Source organism: Narcine bancroftii, chromosome 6 (genome assembly GCF_036971445.1).
Source record: "Narcine bancroftii isolate sNarBan1 chromosome 6, sNarBan1.hap1, whole genome shotgun sequence".
NCBI classification, from domain to species: Eukaryota; Metazoa; Chordata; class Chondrichthyes; order Torpediniformes; family Narcinidae; genus Narcine; species Narcine bancroftii.
The window spans coordinates 32,787,328-32,804,674 of record NC_091474.1 but is presented as its reverse complement, the minus strand read 5'-3'; the positions used below and the strand labels follow the sequence as shown (position 1 = coordinate 32,804,674).

At 40.7% G+C, this 17,347-nt stretch overlaps 1 protein-coding gene and 1 long non-coding RNA gene across 3 annotated transcripts; one reads left to right on the top strand and one right to left on the bottom strand.

Moving 5' to 3' along the window:
• Positions 1-242: 242 nt before the first annotated feature.
• On the bottom strand, positions 243-16,592 carry pfdn4 (prefoldin subunit 4). 2 transcript variants are annotated; one of them, XM_069884607.1, is made up of 4 exons: positions 16,550-16,592; positions 7,147-7,254; positions 6,128-6,268; positions 243-1,272 (listed from the first exon to the last, which is right to left on the bottom strand). In XM_069884607.1, exons 1-4 carry the CDS (start codon positions 16,571-16,573, stop codon positions 1,141-1,143), a joined length of 405 nt encoding a protein of 134 aa, XP_069740708.1. In that variant the 5' UTR covers positions 16,574-16,592; the 3' UTR covers positions 243-1,140. The 2 variants fall into 2 exon arrangements, with proteins under 2 accessions (XP_069740708.1, XP_069740707.1); XM_069884606.1 differs by lacking the exon at positions 16,550-16,592 and adding an exon at positions 12,047-12,121.
• Positions 3,083-10,120, top strand: LOC138735931 (uncharacterized). Its single transcript, XR_011340018.1, has 3 exons — positions 3,083-3,129; positions 6,136-6,342; positions 9,272-10,120. It is a non-coding gene; the product is annotated as an uncharacterized lncRNA (long non-coding RNA).
• Positions 16,593-17,347: the final 755 nt, after the last annotated feature.

Below are 17,347 nucleotides of genomic sequence, written 5' to 3'. Positions count from 1 at the left end.
GTTAAGTTTTTAAAATTGTCACTATTTGAACTTAGGGCTAATAAAAATTTCCAAAGGGAGAGTGTGAATGTATGTGTGTTATGTCTGTTATGTGCTTGTATTTTTTGGCACTGAGGACCAGAGAACGCTGTTTCAATGGGTTGTACTTATGCAACTGATTGACAATAAACTTGACCTTAAAAATTTAGCCAAAGGGAGCAATCGAGTTCAACAGCACTGCAATTTTTAACAAGACAATCAGATTTTCTTTAAACCCATTTTATTTAATCAGTCATTAGTTCTCCTTGAAAAATAGGTTTTTAAATACTGCTGCTCACGCTGCTGGCCCCTTTTGATCTCCTTGCCAATTCCATGTGCAAGTGGCATTCTCCATGGGTAACAATTCTACCAGTACTGCATGTAAATATTTCACGGTCCTTTTGAAAGCAACATTACTTATAGATCAAATGTCAGGTGTATACAATTCTCCAGTCACAACTTTGTAAAATAAAAGGCAAATAAACTGCACCATTAACTTAAGTATTTGTGTAATCTACGAACATCTGCACACCTTTTCCTTCATAATGATAGCTCATAAATCAGCATAGATAATAAAAGTCAAGATTGACAATCTTTTTTTAACCCAGTGTGGATTCAGAAATAAAATGTTTAAAGATCAAAAGGTCATTACATTAAATTGATATTATAATAAATCAAGGAGTTCAATCATGTGGAAATATACTGAATTTAGCATTGTGGTAATTCTTTTATTGTGAAGATGGATTGTGCAGGTTTACCAGAATGGATGCAGCTTGCATGATACTGCATTCAAAATAATAGGCTTGAATTTGAATGCTAAAGATAAACGTGTTTTTTTTTCTGAAACAGGATTTCAGACCTCAGTGTCTTACAGACATTTCAAAAATTAAAGTGTGAAATCACTGTAACAAATAAATAACGAGTGCAAGCAAGTAGAAAAAGATATCCCATCAAATAAATGGAACTGTAGATCAAAAATATTAGAAGATAGTCCCACAATAATTAAAAATGATGACTTTTTAAAAAAAAAAATTCTATTTCCTAAAACAAACTGCAATTTCTGTCCAATGTGAAAAGTTAATCATTCAACTGAATGAGATGTGACTGGTGAAAATAAACAGCTCAGTTGTCATCTGCTTCGAGGTTAATGTTGTTTCCAAATTTTGCATAGAGCTGAACTTTAAGATCGGATAACACGTGCTGAATGGCTTCCACACGAAATTGTAAAGCCTGGATCTCATCTTGAAGACTTTGCTGAAAAATGAAGTTGAAACTCTTGTCAAGATACACTTACGAAAATGAATGTGCCATATTAATTCAAACCCTTCTTTTTCCATTCACTTGGCATGGGGTGGGGGGGGGGGGGGGAATCATAAAGCAGTGAAGAAAAATTTGGGGGTTAATTAATGCCTCAACAAAGCTGAAGAAGTTAATTACATTGGTGCTTTGAGTCTCTCTATAACTAGGAACAACAAAAATGTAATGTCTCCAGACACAATTGAAAGATGGGGAGGTGCAGACGGTGTAGAGTGGGTCTAGTGTTAGTCAGCAAGTACAGCCTTTGAGATGATAAATATTGTCAGCATCTCAAACCATCTGTATCATTCAGCTGATGTTTTATCTATAAAGAAAAGTTGTAGCATTATATAGCACAGATACCTTTTATATACCTTTGGTTTACTCTGTTCACAAGAGACAGTGTTTCTTCCAGCACATGTTGGTGATTCCAGCACACATCTAGATACTTATTAATATTGTGAGAGTACCCACTTACACCATATAACAGGTAGTGCCTTTCAGATTCTATTCTCTTCCCCTCCTCATATCCTCTTTAAATATCATTCCTCTGCAAGGGAGAAAAGTTTCTCACCATCTTCCCTACATCAGGCACTCAATTTTGTATATATTCTTCAGTTTACCTTCAGCATCTTTCACTCTAAGGAAAACAAAATCAGCCTATACAGTTCTTCACGACTGAAATGCTCCATCTCAAGCAACATCCTACTGAAGTTTTCTGCACCCTCTCCAGGGCGATCACTTTCTTCCCAAGGTGGGGTGATGGGAACTTTGCATTGTTCTTGAACTGTGGCTTGACCAATATTATAAAACTATATCACAAGGTCCCTCTGAGCATTTTTTACCATACTAAAATTTTTAGCATATCAAACATCTGTGTGCTTTTTCTTTCATCCTTTCTTATTATATATTCTAACATGCATATATTTAATTATAAATGCTCAGGTAAAGTTACATCTTTATATTGGCAATGACTTTCTAGCAGTGGAAAACCAGCTGCGCTTACCATTATCTCTCTCTCGGGTTTGTAATTACCTTAAGTAAATCTTCAAGCAGTAACTCATGGCAGGGTCTGAACAAACCCTGCTTGTATAAATGCTTTGTCACCTAATCAAGCTATATTTTCCAGGCTTGCTCAGTTTTCAAGCCTTTCAAGCATCTACATGTTTGTGAAGGTCAGTGACCGCCATAAACTTCCTTGACAAATGATCAAAAATCAATTTTATTATTAAAAAGGACAAATTTATAAGAAATTTTATTAACAGTTAAGACATTTACATATTTTTAACTGTTATAACTTATGTTATTTTGAGATTATTCAATCTCTCTTGCAATCACACAATGCCCAACAAACAAAAAAAAGCAGGCAAAAAATATCCAGTGATCACCTTTCAGGAAGTTTTGAGGCTTCCACATTCATGCACGACTGAAAAAACTCTAAATATCTACTGAATAAACTCCAACTCTATGCATTTCACAGAAAGTATTTGCCATGAAATTAAATGTCTGGTTAGCCATGCATTTCAATTTTGTTTCTGCCTCCTGTCCATTGCGGAGATGCAAATCAATATTTAAATCGCATACTTTATTTTCTCTGCACCCATGTGTCCTTCACATCGTGTTTTTAACCAGAATGAGAAAAGTAAAACATGGCTGAAGAGGTTTCCACTGTCATTTCACTCATTCATTCTCCTGCTGGATGCTTGGCTATTGTCACATGCACTGAGATGCAGTTTCTCCTGACAATTATGACCTCATGATGAGTACACAATCTTCCCGACTAGAAACATGCCTCTGTTCCATGATCTGCTCCTGGTAAGATCTTATCTCTTACATTTTAAGATGCTTCAATTTGCTATTTTAATATTTAATCACACAAGTTTGATCTCCCAACTCTATCCCTATGCTGAAGGAATTAGAAAAGTTAAATATCCATATTTATTTTGTATGGTTATGTCCAATTATCCTTCCACAGCAAATCTAACAGATAAGCCTGCTTTGTTCTTACCTTATAGCTCTACACTTGCTGTTCCTTCACAAAAAAAGGAAATAAAGTGTGGAGTACATGGAGTAGGAGCACTAGTTATGAATAAGTCTTTGGTTCATTAGTCTGAAAGGGAGACTAATTAAAATAGCTTTTTATATTGAGTGATCAATTTCCTTAATGTAGTTAGAATTTAAATTTTATTCATTAAATAGTCAGAGAAGTAAACTCTGGATTGTTTCTTAAACTACAGCCACAATAATTGAAAAATAATCAGTTAATGAGATGAATATTGTAGCTGGAGGAATGTTCAAAAAAAAAGAAAGGATCCACCTCATTGAATATTGGAAACAATACTGAGATAGGCATCACATAGACCTGCCTGAGAGTTTTCAAGAGCAACACTAGGAAACACAACTTTGTAAAAAGAATGGTAGGTAGGGGTTTAGTCCATCCACAAATAGTTCATTTTTACATCACATATCTGTGAAGTCTGAAAATGGAGTTCATCTACAACTGAAAGACGGCCAACAACGGAAAGGAAGCCGAGCATTTTAAAAACCAGATATTGCTTGGAAAGATGGAATATCTATAAAGCTTTCAAATGAAATTATCGTTGAAATAGAACTGCACAATGAAAAGAAAGGAGCACAAGGATGCCCTTTAGCTGAATCCAGGAAAAATGCGCACAAGTGAGAAAAACAGATAGTGTTGGAAAGATTGGACATCATAGAACTGAAGAGATAACAAGGCTAGATGAAAGATAATATATTGGAGGAAATAATGCCAACTGCCTCAAAGTCATGGAATTGATAGCCATATGGCTAGGGAAGACAATGGGTGGGGGGACAGAGTGGGAAAATGAGGAAACATAGCCAAGTGAATGATTTTAATAACATACAATTCCACCACTCTTGCATGCTACCATTAGAAAATAAACAAAAAGATGGTAAGAGAAGTTTACGAAGTAAATTCGTACTGAAGAAAATCATCTCAGGATAATCTTTAAGAAATGACAATTTTCTTGCAAAGCACAAAAAGATTACACAATTTGACATGATTAAGGCAGATTTACAAATAGAGAATTTAGGCTTCATCCCGTAACATTACTAAACTCACCATTCAAACATATTTTTACTCCAGTTCCAAACCCTACACACCCACTCAATTCTGCCCTTTGAATTTGAAGGCAGCGACAATGAGACATGGGGATGATTTCAGAGAGAGGAACTGAGAAAAACAACAGCTACAGATGTATCTGAGATACATAATCTCGAAACCAAACAAGCCAAGAGCTCTCAACACAGTCTGTCATGCTGATGTACCTGTGCAATATGAAAATAGCTGCAAAAGAAAACTGCTCATTTAGTATGCAATTTCTAAGATATTTATTTTTAATTACAGAAGCAGTTTGCGAACAAATTCATGCCTATAATTAAAACCTTATAAAAGATGCAATTCAACACACCATCATTCTTTCTGCCATATGCCTGTTCCATATGCATAAACCTTCTAATCTCATCTTCCTTGAGAGTTGTTAATTTGGTAATTATGTTCTCAACTATAACAAACAAGCTGACAGTCCAGTGTAACATTGAAGAATTCCACTGCCAGAATTAATGTTCTCTTGAAATGTTTATAAACAAGGCTTGGACTTTTACTTTGGTGAGTTCAAGTTACTTCAAAACTATTCATTGGTACATTATGATGGGTGAATCTAATCTGTCTCCCTTAATTAAGTCCAAGTTAAAAATATAAAGTAATTAGTACAGATTTCTACTGCCATACAAATCACAGGCTGACTGCTCTACTGACAGTACTATAGCAAAATCTTTCACTGGTACTCCATTGACATGAATGAGTGTAACAGAATGGGCTGTGTCAGCATAGACTGGATGTACAGAAAGAACTACTCCAAGAGCAAAAAACCTCTGCAACCTTAGGCCCACCATCTGCAAAGCTCTCAATGTAATCAAGCCCACTGAACACTGATATTCTGAACATGGACAAAGAGTTAAAAATGTGGCGAGACCACGACAAAACGTATTCTGGACACAGCATCAATTCAAAACACTGAAGCTAGCAAATACCAAAAATACTCGCTTTTCTGCCCGACACCATCATCTGTCAATGGGAAACTGGTGTATTTATGCCAGGTTTAACCCAACACAAGCTCGGAAGATAGGTTTCCGTAGCTGAGTGTTGGGAAGGCCAAGGAAGATTATGCTGTCCTACTGACCTCCACAAATCACTGACTAGAAGAGTACACGGGCAGCACTAGCAGCTGCAGCTGTCATCAGTAGTAGATTTTGGGATCTCCATGCAAGGCCTAGTATAAACACTAGCATTGGACCAGATGTCCATTCACTTTTTTGCACTAACGGCAACTGTGAATAGGTATCTATCCTTTTTATTTTTATATTTTCTTATCTCATGGTGCATTCTGGTAAATTAACTTATACTACTGGCATTGTGGCAAGTAGGAATTTTGGTGTATCTTCATAATGTACTTGTGTCTACGAGAATAAATTCATATTACATAATAGCTTTTTGAGAAGTTATACTTAAAATGAAATATGTAAATCCTGCTCTTGTCTGTGTTTTTCTATTAAAATCTAAATTAAGCAACATGCTGATATTTAAAATTAATGGCTCAAATGTATCAGAAAAAACTTAAAAACCAAAAGCAAATCTACAATGTATCCATAATTTTAACACGTCTTACTTCAGCCTCAAAGTATTACAGATTCATAATTACATAAAGGTACTGAATTACTTTTAACTTCCATCTCAATACAGTAAAATTCCTGCAGATGAGATATTTATTACCTTTGCAGCTTCCAGCATGTCCTGGGTCTCATCCTGGGAATGGTTGATGAAGACTTCTCCAATTTGATAAGGCACCAGCGTAGCATCATCTTCAAACATCATGATATCAGCAGAAGCATCTTCTAGGTTCTGTAACTGTTTCTAGTTTAATCACAAAAAAAGGATCAGTGGCTCTCAAAACGCATGGCAACATTGCCAGCCTTGGAGTACTAAAGGTAATGGAACACATTCCCATTGTTTCCAAGAGATACGTTGCATTAAATTAAATAATTTTAAATGATTCAGACATTTAAGACAGGCATTCTTGATTTATTTTTGCAAACTTACCAATGCATTGGCACATTTAGAACATGGAACAATAAAGCAAAGGAAACAGGCCTTTAAATCCAAAAATGCCCGAGGCAAATATGAAGTCAAATTACACTAATCCTTTTTTTTCTGCAAATGATCTGTATTGCTCCATTTCCTGCACGTTCTTGTCTAAATTCCTCTTCGATATCACTGTTGGAACAATTGTATTCATTTCCACCTTTTTCTTCAACTTTTTCAACCCACATTCCATTTGAATAATCTGCTCCAAAATCACTCGACAGCACCACAGATGTCAATCAATGCCATTTGCAACCTAGCACTAAGATGAATGACAACTTTTCCTGCATGCTGGACACTCCATTTTTTTGCCTCCTTCATAAAACTCAGCATTGCATTAATATGACCAGAAGGGCAGGGCAATCTCACCTTCAAATGCCATTCACCCAATTGTACCAGCCAACCCCACCCACTGTTGACTAGAAACAGCTGACTATGGAGTGAAAAATTACAGATTTAAGATTCCAAATTTAACCTGCTGTGTTCTTTTACACTATAAGCCAAATGACAGCAACCAGTATAGTATCACAAGTTATCAAAATGTATTAATTCATCTCGTTATGTTAAAATTAAATTTTTAAAAATCAGTCTCTTCAAATATGGTATTTTCTTAAATATTTTCATACAGATGAATCAAACTCAAAACTTACCTTTTTCAGTTCAATTTCTTCTCGAAGTTCTAAGAGCCTGTTGTTATTTCTTGCAAATTTGTTAATTTTTTGTTGGTCTTCAAAGGTAACGTTAACATCTTCGACGGCCTATAAAAAATGCATTTTCATAGTTAATTTATGGACACATTTCATGCAAACATTCATCCAGACACAAGCATCCAAAGATCTAAACTACTTTATGCAATATTTACTGGGAAACACTGTCCAGTAGGATCTTGAGGCAAACTAATAAATTGCAGAGCGGTAGACAGTTTATTCCATTTCTCGATTTTAGTGTTCGTGTGAAACCAAATCCAGAAAATGCCCTATGCAACAAGAGTTTTAAAAAACTGGATTCTTCTTTAATACTGAAAAACAAGTCTTAAAAGCCTTCAGTATTTCAAGCCTGAGTAACTTCTACATCCAATATGCCTGCTTTTTGCACAGATTGTTTCTATTGTGTGCACAGACCAATTGCTCACTGAAAATGAAAGGGACAGTTATGGGAACCTGAAAATTTACAGATGATAGAGAAATCCTTAAATCGTGATCTTGATGAGTCAACAGCAGAGCATCTTCAGTGGAATAATAACGACAAAAGCAATTCACCATATAACCCCTTACAGCACAGAACAGGCCAGTTCGGCCCTTCTAGTCCATGCTGTAGCAAATCCCCACCCTCCTAGTCCCACTGACCAGCACCCGGTCCATACCCCTCCAGTCCTCTCCTCTCCATGTAACGATCCAGTCTATCCTTAAATGTAACCAATGATCCCACCTCGACCACGTCTGCCGGAAGCTCATTCCACATCCCCACCACCCTCTGCGTAAAGAAATTTCCCCTCATGTTCCCCTTATAATTTTCCCCCCTCAATCTTAAACCATGTCCTCTAGTTTGAATCTCCCCCTTTCTTAATTGAAAAAGCCTATCTACATTTACTCTGTCTGTCCCTTTTAAAATCTTAAACACCTCTATCAAGTCCCCTCTGAATCTTCTACGCTCCAGAGAAAAAAGCCCCAGTCTGCACAACCTTTCCCTGTAACTCAGACCCTGAAATCCTGTCAACATTCTCGTGAACCTTCTCTGCACTCTCTCTATTTTGTTTATATCTTTCCTATAATTTGGTGACCAAAACTGTACACAGTACTCCAAATTTGGCCTCACCAATGCCTTGTACAATTTCATCATAACCTCCCTACTCTTGAATTCAATACTCCGATTTATGAAGGCCAACATTCCAAATGCCTTCTTCACCACACCATCTACCCGAGTATCAGCCTTGAGGGTACTATTTACCATCACTCCTAAATCTCTTTGTTGCTCTGCACTCCTCAATTGTCTACCATTCAATGTATATGACCTATTTAAATTTGCCTTTCCAAAATGTAGCACCTCACACTTATCTGTATTAAATTCCATCAGCCATTTCTCAGCCCACACCTCCAGCCTTCCTAAATCACCTTTTAATCTACGGTAATCTACCTCACTGTCCACAACACCACCAATCTTTGTGTCATCCGCAAACTTGCTTATCCAATTCTCCACCCCTACATCCAGATCGTTAATAAATATAACAAATAATAGTGGACCCAGGACCGAACCCTGAGGAACTCCACTAGTCACCGGCCTCCAATTGGACAAACAATTTTCTACCACTACTCTCTGACACCTCCCATCCAACCACTGGTGAATCCATTTCACTACCTCTTTATTTATACCTAATGCTTCCACCTTTTTTCCTAACCTCCTGTGGGGAACTTTTGCCACACAATTACAAACACTCCTCAAGTATAAATTCAATTGACTATTTCTTGGGCAGACACCAAACCTTTTCAGTCAAGATAAGAATGATGTTTAATATGTCACAATTATATGATGTTTTAAGCATAGTTTGTATCTTGTAACAAGATCAAATGGATATTCAATAAGTTAAAAAATATAAGTATGGAAAATAAGTTTTAATTCGCCCATCATTCCATGACAGAGAAATCCCATATATCCCATCTGTCCACTAGTTCCCTGTTATCTATTCTCTTTCAAATAGCCATCAACTCCTATCAGATACTTCTACCAAGAAGCAGCACTCATAGCAAATTAACCTAATAACTAGCATGTCTTTGGCAGGGGGAAGAAATCACATCACCCAGAAGAAAAGCACTGTCTGAAGAACAAATTCTACAGTCAAAATCAAATCAAACGCGGATCAACTACTACTGTGCCATCCAGAAAATGAGCTAAGGAGTCAAATAATGATATTCAATCTCTACATTAATCTTCCATGCTTTTAATCACAATAATTTTAATGCAGCAACTCATGTCGCCAAAATAGCTTGCTAGTTCTTAGAAATGATATATACTGCTGGTACTTCTGAGAATCCAAGGTTCTGTCTCTATATACTTGGAAATGCAGCAGTATATAGAATAACTAAATTAAATTTACACAAGTCTAAAACTGAACAATTACAGCAAAAGTAGAGACCTTTCTAGAAGCTGGACTCTTTATCCCAAAAGGTGTAAATTGTGAAAAAAAAATCACCTGTAATAGTTAAGAATCTAAAATTCTTATCATTGTACATTTTTGTCAGTACTTCTGAGCCAGCACCTGAGTGATAACATTGAACTCTATAATCAGAACCTAGGGCTTATTTAATATTGACCTAGGAAATGAAAAATTACATCCCAATTTCCAAGACAGCAGTCTCAGAGAACTATCCACTCCTTGTCTGGTAATATTTTTCATGGAATGCCCCTTGTCCCAGTTAATGTTCTCATCTTTCGAAGTTAATTACAACCATCATCCACTTTCCAGATCACTTTCCTCCTTTGTATCTGTTGAGGCCTGAATCTTCACATTGTGGCAATGAGCAATCATCTTCACATTTGACAGTGTGTGTTACAACCCTGGGGAGCGTATGTAAGGTGAACAATACAAAAGGTTTGTTTCAAAACAAAAATAAATGATTTTAAATGTTATCTAATATTACCAAGCTACAATTTTTAAATTTATTTCAAGTTGAATCCTGTTGAAGACATGAACTTCATATGTTTGCCATATTTGCGAACAAATTCAAAATCAGATTTTTTAAAAACTCTGCCAATTCATTAACAAAACAAAAATAAAAAAGAACTAATATGTTTGTCTGGAAAATTATAGGTGCAGAATAAGGCAACTTTGTGAATCTAGCTTTACTAATTAAAAATATTAGCAACCACAGTGCATTGGAAGCTATATATTCAACAATGAAATGCCACACTTCATTTTGTATTCTCATTCAATACCAACTTTATCAAATAGTTAAAATATTGATGGAGCATAATACATCAGGACATTGTATTTCCCTAACATTATTCAGTTTCACGTCTCCAGAGTGTGAATGAACTGGTACCAGCATCAGAACCTGAGAGCAAGTTGAACAGGATATTTAGTATGCACAAGGTTCAAAGATTAAAAGAATTTACACAGAGTAGAAGTGAATTAAATAAGTTGAATTCAATATCAAGTTGGATCTAAAGAGAAGGAAAAAGGACATTTGTGTGAAAATAAAACAAAAAAGACATCGATTTAAAACTTTAATTAAAAAATAATCTACCCTACCTAAATTGTGTTCAATATTTTCCCTAGAGTTCAATATCTTTTTCAGTTGATCCCTATCTCAATTCCTCAAATTTTTTTAAAGGATTTAAAAGTGAGTGCTTTAAGTTCTTATGGAAAGGAAAAATGGCAAGGGTTTCTTTGGAAAAATTGATTTGGAAGTTTGAATTGGGGGGCTTAAACTTCCCTATTTTAAGAACTGTTACAAAGCTGCTCAACTGAGATTTATTAATGTACTGTTTAAATTTAGATTAAAAACCCCAGATTGGGACAATTTAGAATTTAGTAAGATAGGAGAAATAAATTTATAAGATTTTATCTATAAATGGAATTCTAAATTGTTGGTTTCTTCTTTGGCTTGGCTTCGCGGAAGAAGATTTATGGAGGGGTATGTTCACGTCTGTTGCAGGCTCGTTGGTGACTGACAAGTCCGATGCGGGACAAAATTGTTGGTAGGAAATAGGGAAACACCTATTTTGAAAAACCCGATTGAATAATAGAATAATATTGATAATGAAATAGGTATGAAAGATTTAGTATCTCGAAAAATGCTGATCGAAATAGACATTTCGTTTTCAATGGATAATCAATTTTTGAAGATTTGGATGCAGCTAGGTATTGAGACTGGGAAATTTATAACATTTGAACAAATGAAGAATAAATTTAATGTGCATAATAATACTTTTTTTTGTTACTATCAAGTTATCAAGTTAAGGCCTTTTTATCTAAGGTAACTTTGACGTTACCTAGTCAAAATAAAAGTGTTTCTTACTTTTTTCCTTTCTAGGGGTTTGGTGGGGGGGGGCGAAGGGTATTATTTCTTATAATAATTTTTGAATTTAATGAAATGTAATTAATATTGTGGTTTAAAATTCATAAATATTTTAAAAAACCTCGAATTTTCTACCTGGCAGAAAATGAAACTGCTGCCTTCTGCTAAGTTTACTTTCTGCACCAGAATGATTCAGTGACCTTCAATAACAATGACATTAAAAGTTCACGGATCATTACTTAATGAACTTGCTCTGAAGTGTGCTTTAACGATCACTGAATACACAAATGCAGCCACTTCAAACAATTCACAAGAAAGTGTGAGATCCTGTTACATGAAATTCCATTACATCTGTGCCAATCGGGATGGGAATCCAAATTAATCCCTCCATCTCCTGCCTGTTCACGAGCAAATGCCTCAAAAACATTGCAGTCATATCTGCTTCTTCCACCTCCCCAGCACCACGTTTCAAGTCCTTACCACTCTCTGAGTAAAAATGGTCACAAATCCCACTTAAACTTTTTTCCCTTCTCACCTTGAATCTACATCCCCAGGTTGACCTTTCCATCCTGGTGAACATCATCTGCACCCAGTCCAAAGCCTCTGCATCTGTCCTGTATTGCCAAAACTAAACATAGTGCTCCAAATGTGGCTAAATAAAAGTTTTATGCAGCGACACAGCAGATACAAGCTGATAGACTATTTGTATAATTAATGATAAAGTGTTGCATTTGAATGCCATTAGTCTTCAACAGATACTGGTAATTAAATGTCCTCCACACCCCCACCCTCGGAACAGTATCAATACAATATTCTTATTTTCTTTGTACCCAGTTCTTCTTCATTTTCAATGACACAAATTCCATTTCAATTTTGTCATTTATGATTTTGTGGAGATTTCTGCTTTAAATTCAACCTCTCATTTCCATCAATAGCAAATGGGTACAAAAAAAACCTGCAATTTTATTGACAGTACAAATGATTTTTCCACATCAGATGCTTCATTTAACATCTCAGGTAGAATTGATGAAAGAACAAAATGAGACAAGTGAGGGATAAATGTTACAGGAGTCACACCACAGAGCTGCAATTTGTTATTGTGTTCCTGGTCCTGGAGTTTAAACACTCACAGGTAGCTGCACTTTTTAAATCAAATGCTTACTTGGGCTGTGTATTTACCATGCCAGGTACCTACTAACTTTTGTTCCACTGAAACACTGATTTCACTGCCTACTAACTTGATGCAAAATGAATTATCATAGATATTTTTAAAGGGAGGTTTCCAAAGCTGATGTTGGACAAGCAGGGTACATAGGCAATTGAGTTCAGCAGCTTGAAAAGGAGAGACTCAGCAGATGACAGTTGATTAGGCAGTTGAGTCAGGTAACGCAAGCATCACCACAAAAGTGAGGAACCATGTCGCAGAGTGGTCTGAGTCAGAGTCAAAAGGATTTGGCTCAAGGGGTTTGTGAATAGGGGCTGAGGTGGTGGAGGTGTAGGAGTTGAAGTAAGTCAGGGCCACCCTATTCAAGGAACAAAAAGGATTCGGCAGGTAGGCACAGGTAAAGGCATGTTTTATATACCAGATATTTTTTTTCCTCTAGTTGTAGACATTGGGGATGGCTGCCAGGGTAGGGGAATGCTCCTCTTGCAGTATGTCAGTCATCAGGGAACTCAGCAGTATTCCTGACTTCCCCAACGAGAAGTGCAACCAATTCCAGCTCCTGACAAACTGAGTTGAGGAATTGGAACTGGAGTTGGATAAACTCCCGATTATATGGGAGGCTGAAGGGGTGATAGACAGGAGTTACAGAGACATTATCACACCTAGGAGGCAGGAGGAGGGTAGATGGGTGACAGTCAGAAGGAAAGGAACAGGCAGTCAGTGCAGGGCATCCCTGTGGCTGTTCCTCTCTATAACATATACTATTTTGGATATTGGAGGAAGTGGGGGGTGGGGGGGGGGGGGGCGGGGTGGTGACAACCTATCAGGGATAAGCCATAGTGATCAGGTCTCTGGCACGGAGTCTAGTCCTGTGGCTACGAAGGGAAGGGAGATGAAGTGGCAAGCTGTATTGATAGGGGACTCCACAGTTAGGGGGACAGATAATAGGTTCTGAGGAGCATCTCAAATGGTATGTTGCCTCCCTGGTACCAGAGTCCAAGAGATCTCAGATCAAATTCACAGCATTGTCAGGAGGAAGGGTGAGCAGCCAGATGTCATGTCTATGTAGAGACCAATGACATGAGCAAGAAAGATGAGGAGGTACTGCAAGGAGAGTTCAGGGAGTTAGGCACTAGGTTGAAGGACAGGACCAGGGATGTGATTTCAGGATTGCTACCCCTGCTTCATGCCAGTGAAGTTAGAAATAAGAGAATAACACTTGGCAAAAGACATGGTGTAGGAGGGAGGGCTTCAGGTTTTTGGATCAATGGGCTCTCTTCCAGGGATAGTCTGCATCTGAACTTGAAGGGGACTAATATCCTTGCAGGAAGATTTACTATTGCTGCTCCAGTGGGTTTAAACTAGATTTGCAGGGCACCAGAGTGCCAGAGCAGATGGAGGAAGGAAAAGATATTGTGAAAATTGCATGCACCATTAGAAGTTAACAGGTTGTATGTGGGGGTAATATTTTAAAGTGCATCTATTTCAATGCAAGTCATATCGTAGAAAAGGCAATCAATCTTACAGTATGGATTGGCATATAGAATTATGACATTGTGGTCTTTAGTGAAATTTGGTTGCTGAGGAGCAGAACTGACTGCTCAATGTTCCAGACCTGTCACGATAGGACAGGGGAAATGAAAGAGGGAGGAGTGGCATTACTCATCAAGGAAAATATCACACCTGTGGTCAGGCAGAACAGACCAGAGGGCTTGCCTACTAAGGCTATATGGGTGGAGCTGAGGAATGGGAAAGGTACACCTGAGAAGGACAAGTGTATGAATATCATTAGCTTGATCGTTCATTGTGACCGCCAATTATCATTACTGACACTGGAAATTGCTTTTGCATTACGAAGGCTCAATATTTGCCATTTCCTCCTCTCCTTCCATCCACCACTCTCCCAATTCCCTTCGTCTCCCTCCCATTTTCCCAACTCCCTTTCATTAATTTTTCCATCTTTCTTCCCTCACTTCCCCCTTTTACTCTTATGTATTCCCTACTATGACAACTCACCCAATTTCCCTCTCCATCCTCTACTCTGTCCCCATTTCCCTGCCTCTGCCCCTCCTTCACTCTCTCCCTCTTTTCTCCTCTTTCTGTATTACTCTCTCCTCTCTCTTCTGAGCACTTTCTCTTCCACCCTATTTCTTCCTTTCACTATCTCTCCCCTCATGGTCACTTAACCTCACCACCCATTTCTTCTTCTCTCCCTACCTCCCCTCTCCTCCCTCTTGCTCTCCCTCCCTTCCCCTCTATCTCCCTCCCACCTCCTTCCCCTCCCTCTCTCCCACTCCCCCTCCTCTCCCACTCCCCTCCTCTCCCACTCCCCCTCCTCTCCCACTCCCCCTCCTCTCCCACTCCCCTCCTCTCCCACTCCCCCTCCTCTCCCACTCCCCCTCCTCTCCCACTCCCCCTCCTCTCCCACTCCCCCTCCTCTCCCACTCCCCCTCCTCTCCCACTCCCCCTCCTCTCCCACTCCCCCTCCTCTCCCACTCCCCCTCCTCTCCCACTCCCCCTCCTCTCCCACTCCCCCTCCTCTCCCACTCCCCCTCCTCTCCCACTCCCCCTCCTCTCCCACTCCCCCTCCTCTCCCACTCCCCCTCCTCTCCCACTCCCCCTCCTCTCCCACTCCCCCTCCTCTCCCACTCCCCCTCCTCTCCCACTCCCCCTCCTCTCCCTTCCCCCTCCTCTCCCTTCCCCCTCCTCTCCCTTCCCCCTCCTCTCCCTTCCCCCTCCTCTCCCTTCCCCCTCCTCTCCCTTCCCCCTCCTCTCCCTTCCCCCTCCTCTCCCTTCCCCCTCCTCTCCCTTCCCCCTCCTCTCCCTTCCCCCTCCTCTCCCTTCCCCCTCCTCTCCCTTCCCCCTCCTCTCCCTTCCCCCTCCTCTCCCTTCCCCCTCCTCTCCCTTCCCCCTCCTCTCCCTTCCCCCTCCTCTCCCTTCCCCCTCCTCTCCCTTCCCCCTCCTCTCCCTTCCCCCTCCTCTCCCTTCCCCCTCCTCTCCCTTCCCCCTCCTCTCCCTTCCCCCTCCTCTCCCTTCCCCCTCCTCTCCCTTCCCCCTCCTCTCCCTTCCCCCTCCTCTCCCTTCCCCCTCCTCTCCCTTCCCCCTCCTCTCTCCCTCCCTTTCCCTCCCTTTCCCTCCTACTCCTCTCCTCCCCCTCTCCCCTCCTACATCTCACCCCTCTCTCTCCTTCTTCTCCTCTCCCTCCTTCTCCCCCTCCCTCCCCCTCCCCTTCTCCCCTCTCTCCCCTCCCTCCTTCCCCCCTCTCTCCCCTCCCTCCTTCCCCCCTCTCTCCCCTCCCTTCCCCTCCTCCTTTTCTCCCCTCTCCCTCCTACTCGACCTCTCCCTCCCCTCTTCCTCCTACTCCTCACCCCTCTCCCCTTCCTCTCTCCCTCACCCCTCTCCCCTTCCTCTCTCCCTCTCCCCTCCCCCTCCCTCCCTCCCTCCCTCTCCCCTCCCTCCCTCTCCCCTCCCTCCCTCTCCCCTCCCCCCTCCCCTCTCCCCTCCCCCTCCCCCCCCTCCCCCCTCCATCCCTCCCCTCTCCCCTCCTCCCCCCTCCCCCCCCCTCCTCCCCCCTCCCCCCTCCATCCCTCCCCTCTCCCCTCCCCCCCCCTCCCCCCTCCCCCCTCCATCCCTCCCCTCTCCCCCTCCTCCCCCCTCCCCCCTCCATCCCTCCCCTCTCCCCTCCCCCCCTCCCCCCTCCATCCCTCTCCTCTCCCCTCCCCCCCTCCTCCCCCCTCCCCCCCTCCCCTCCTCCACCCCTCCCCCACCCCCATCCCTCCTTCTCCCCCTCCCTCCTTCTCTCCCCCTCCCTCCTTCTCTCCCCCTCCCTCCTTCTCTCCCCCTCCCTCCTTCTCTCTCTCCCCCCCAACGCACCGTTTTCTTCATGGTGGCGGCCATTTCCAGACTCTGCCACCTCTTCCCCCCCCCCTTCCTCTTCATTCCTCTTCCTCAGCCCCGCGCCTCACCCTTTGCTTTCTGACCACCTTTCGGCTTTCATAAAACACATCTTTTTATCATGCAACGAATTTCAACGCAGCCACATAAAAAACGTAAACTTTAGTCTACAGTTATTAATGGTACCTTCCATTTAAAGGGATCGCAATTTAAAGGTACATTTATGCCGACATAAAGTGTGGCATACAGCGCCGCCTCTGGCCACTCGGTGAATTGTTTTCCCCATTTCATCCTCTCCTCTGTTCTCAGACTGGGAACTGGCCCTTCTGTTGTATAGGATTATGAGGGCTAAACCTAAGGTGTTTGATGACAGACTCTCTTTGCTCAGTTAAATGAGTCTAAAACAGGAAGGCTAGAAAACTAAACAGATTTCAGATTTACTGTCAGACCATATACTTGACATCACATACAACAACCCTGAAATTCTTTTTTTTCTCTGCGGGCAGAATTACCACTATTGATAGTGCAAAAGAAAATCTGTATACACTGTATACATAAACAAATGAAGACATGTAAACAAACGGACTGTGCAATGCAGAGAGGAAAAAGCAATAACGTGCAAAAGTCATAGACCTTAAATGATTGAGTCTATTGTTGAGGAGTCTGATGGTGGAGGGGTAGCAGTGGTGGTGTGAGTCTTGTGGGACCTATTCCTCTTTCTTGAGGGTAGGAGTGAGAACAGAGCATGTGCTGGGAGCTAATTGTTGCTGCTCTATG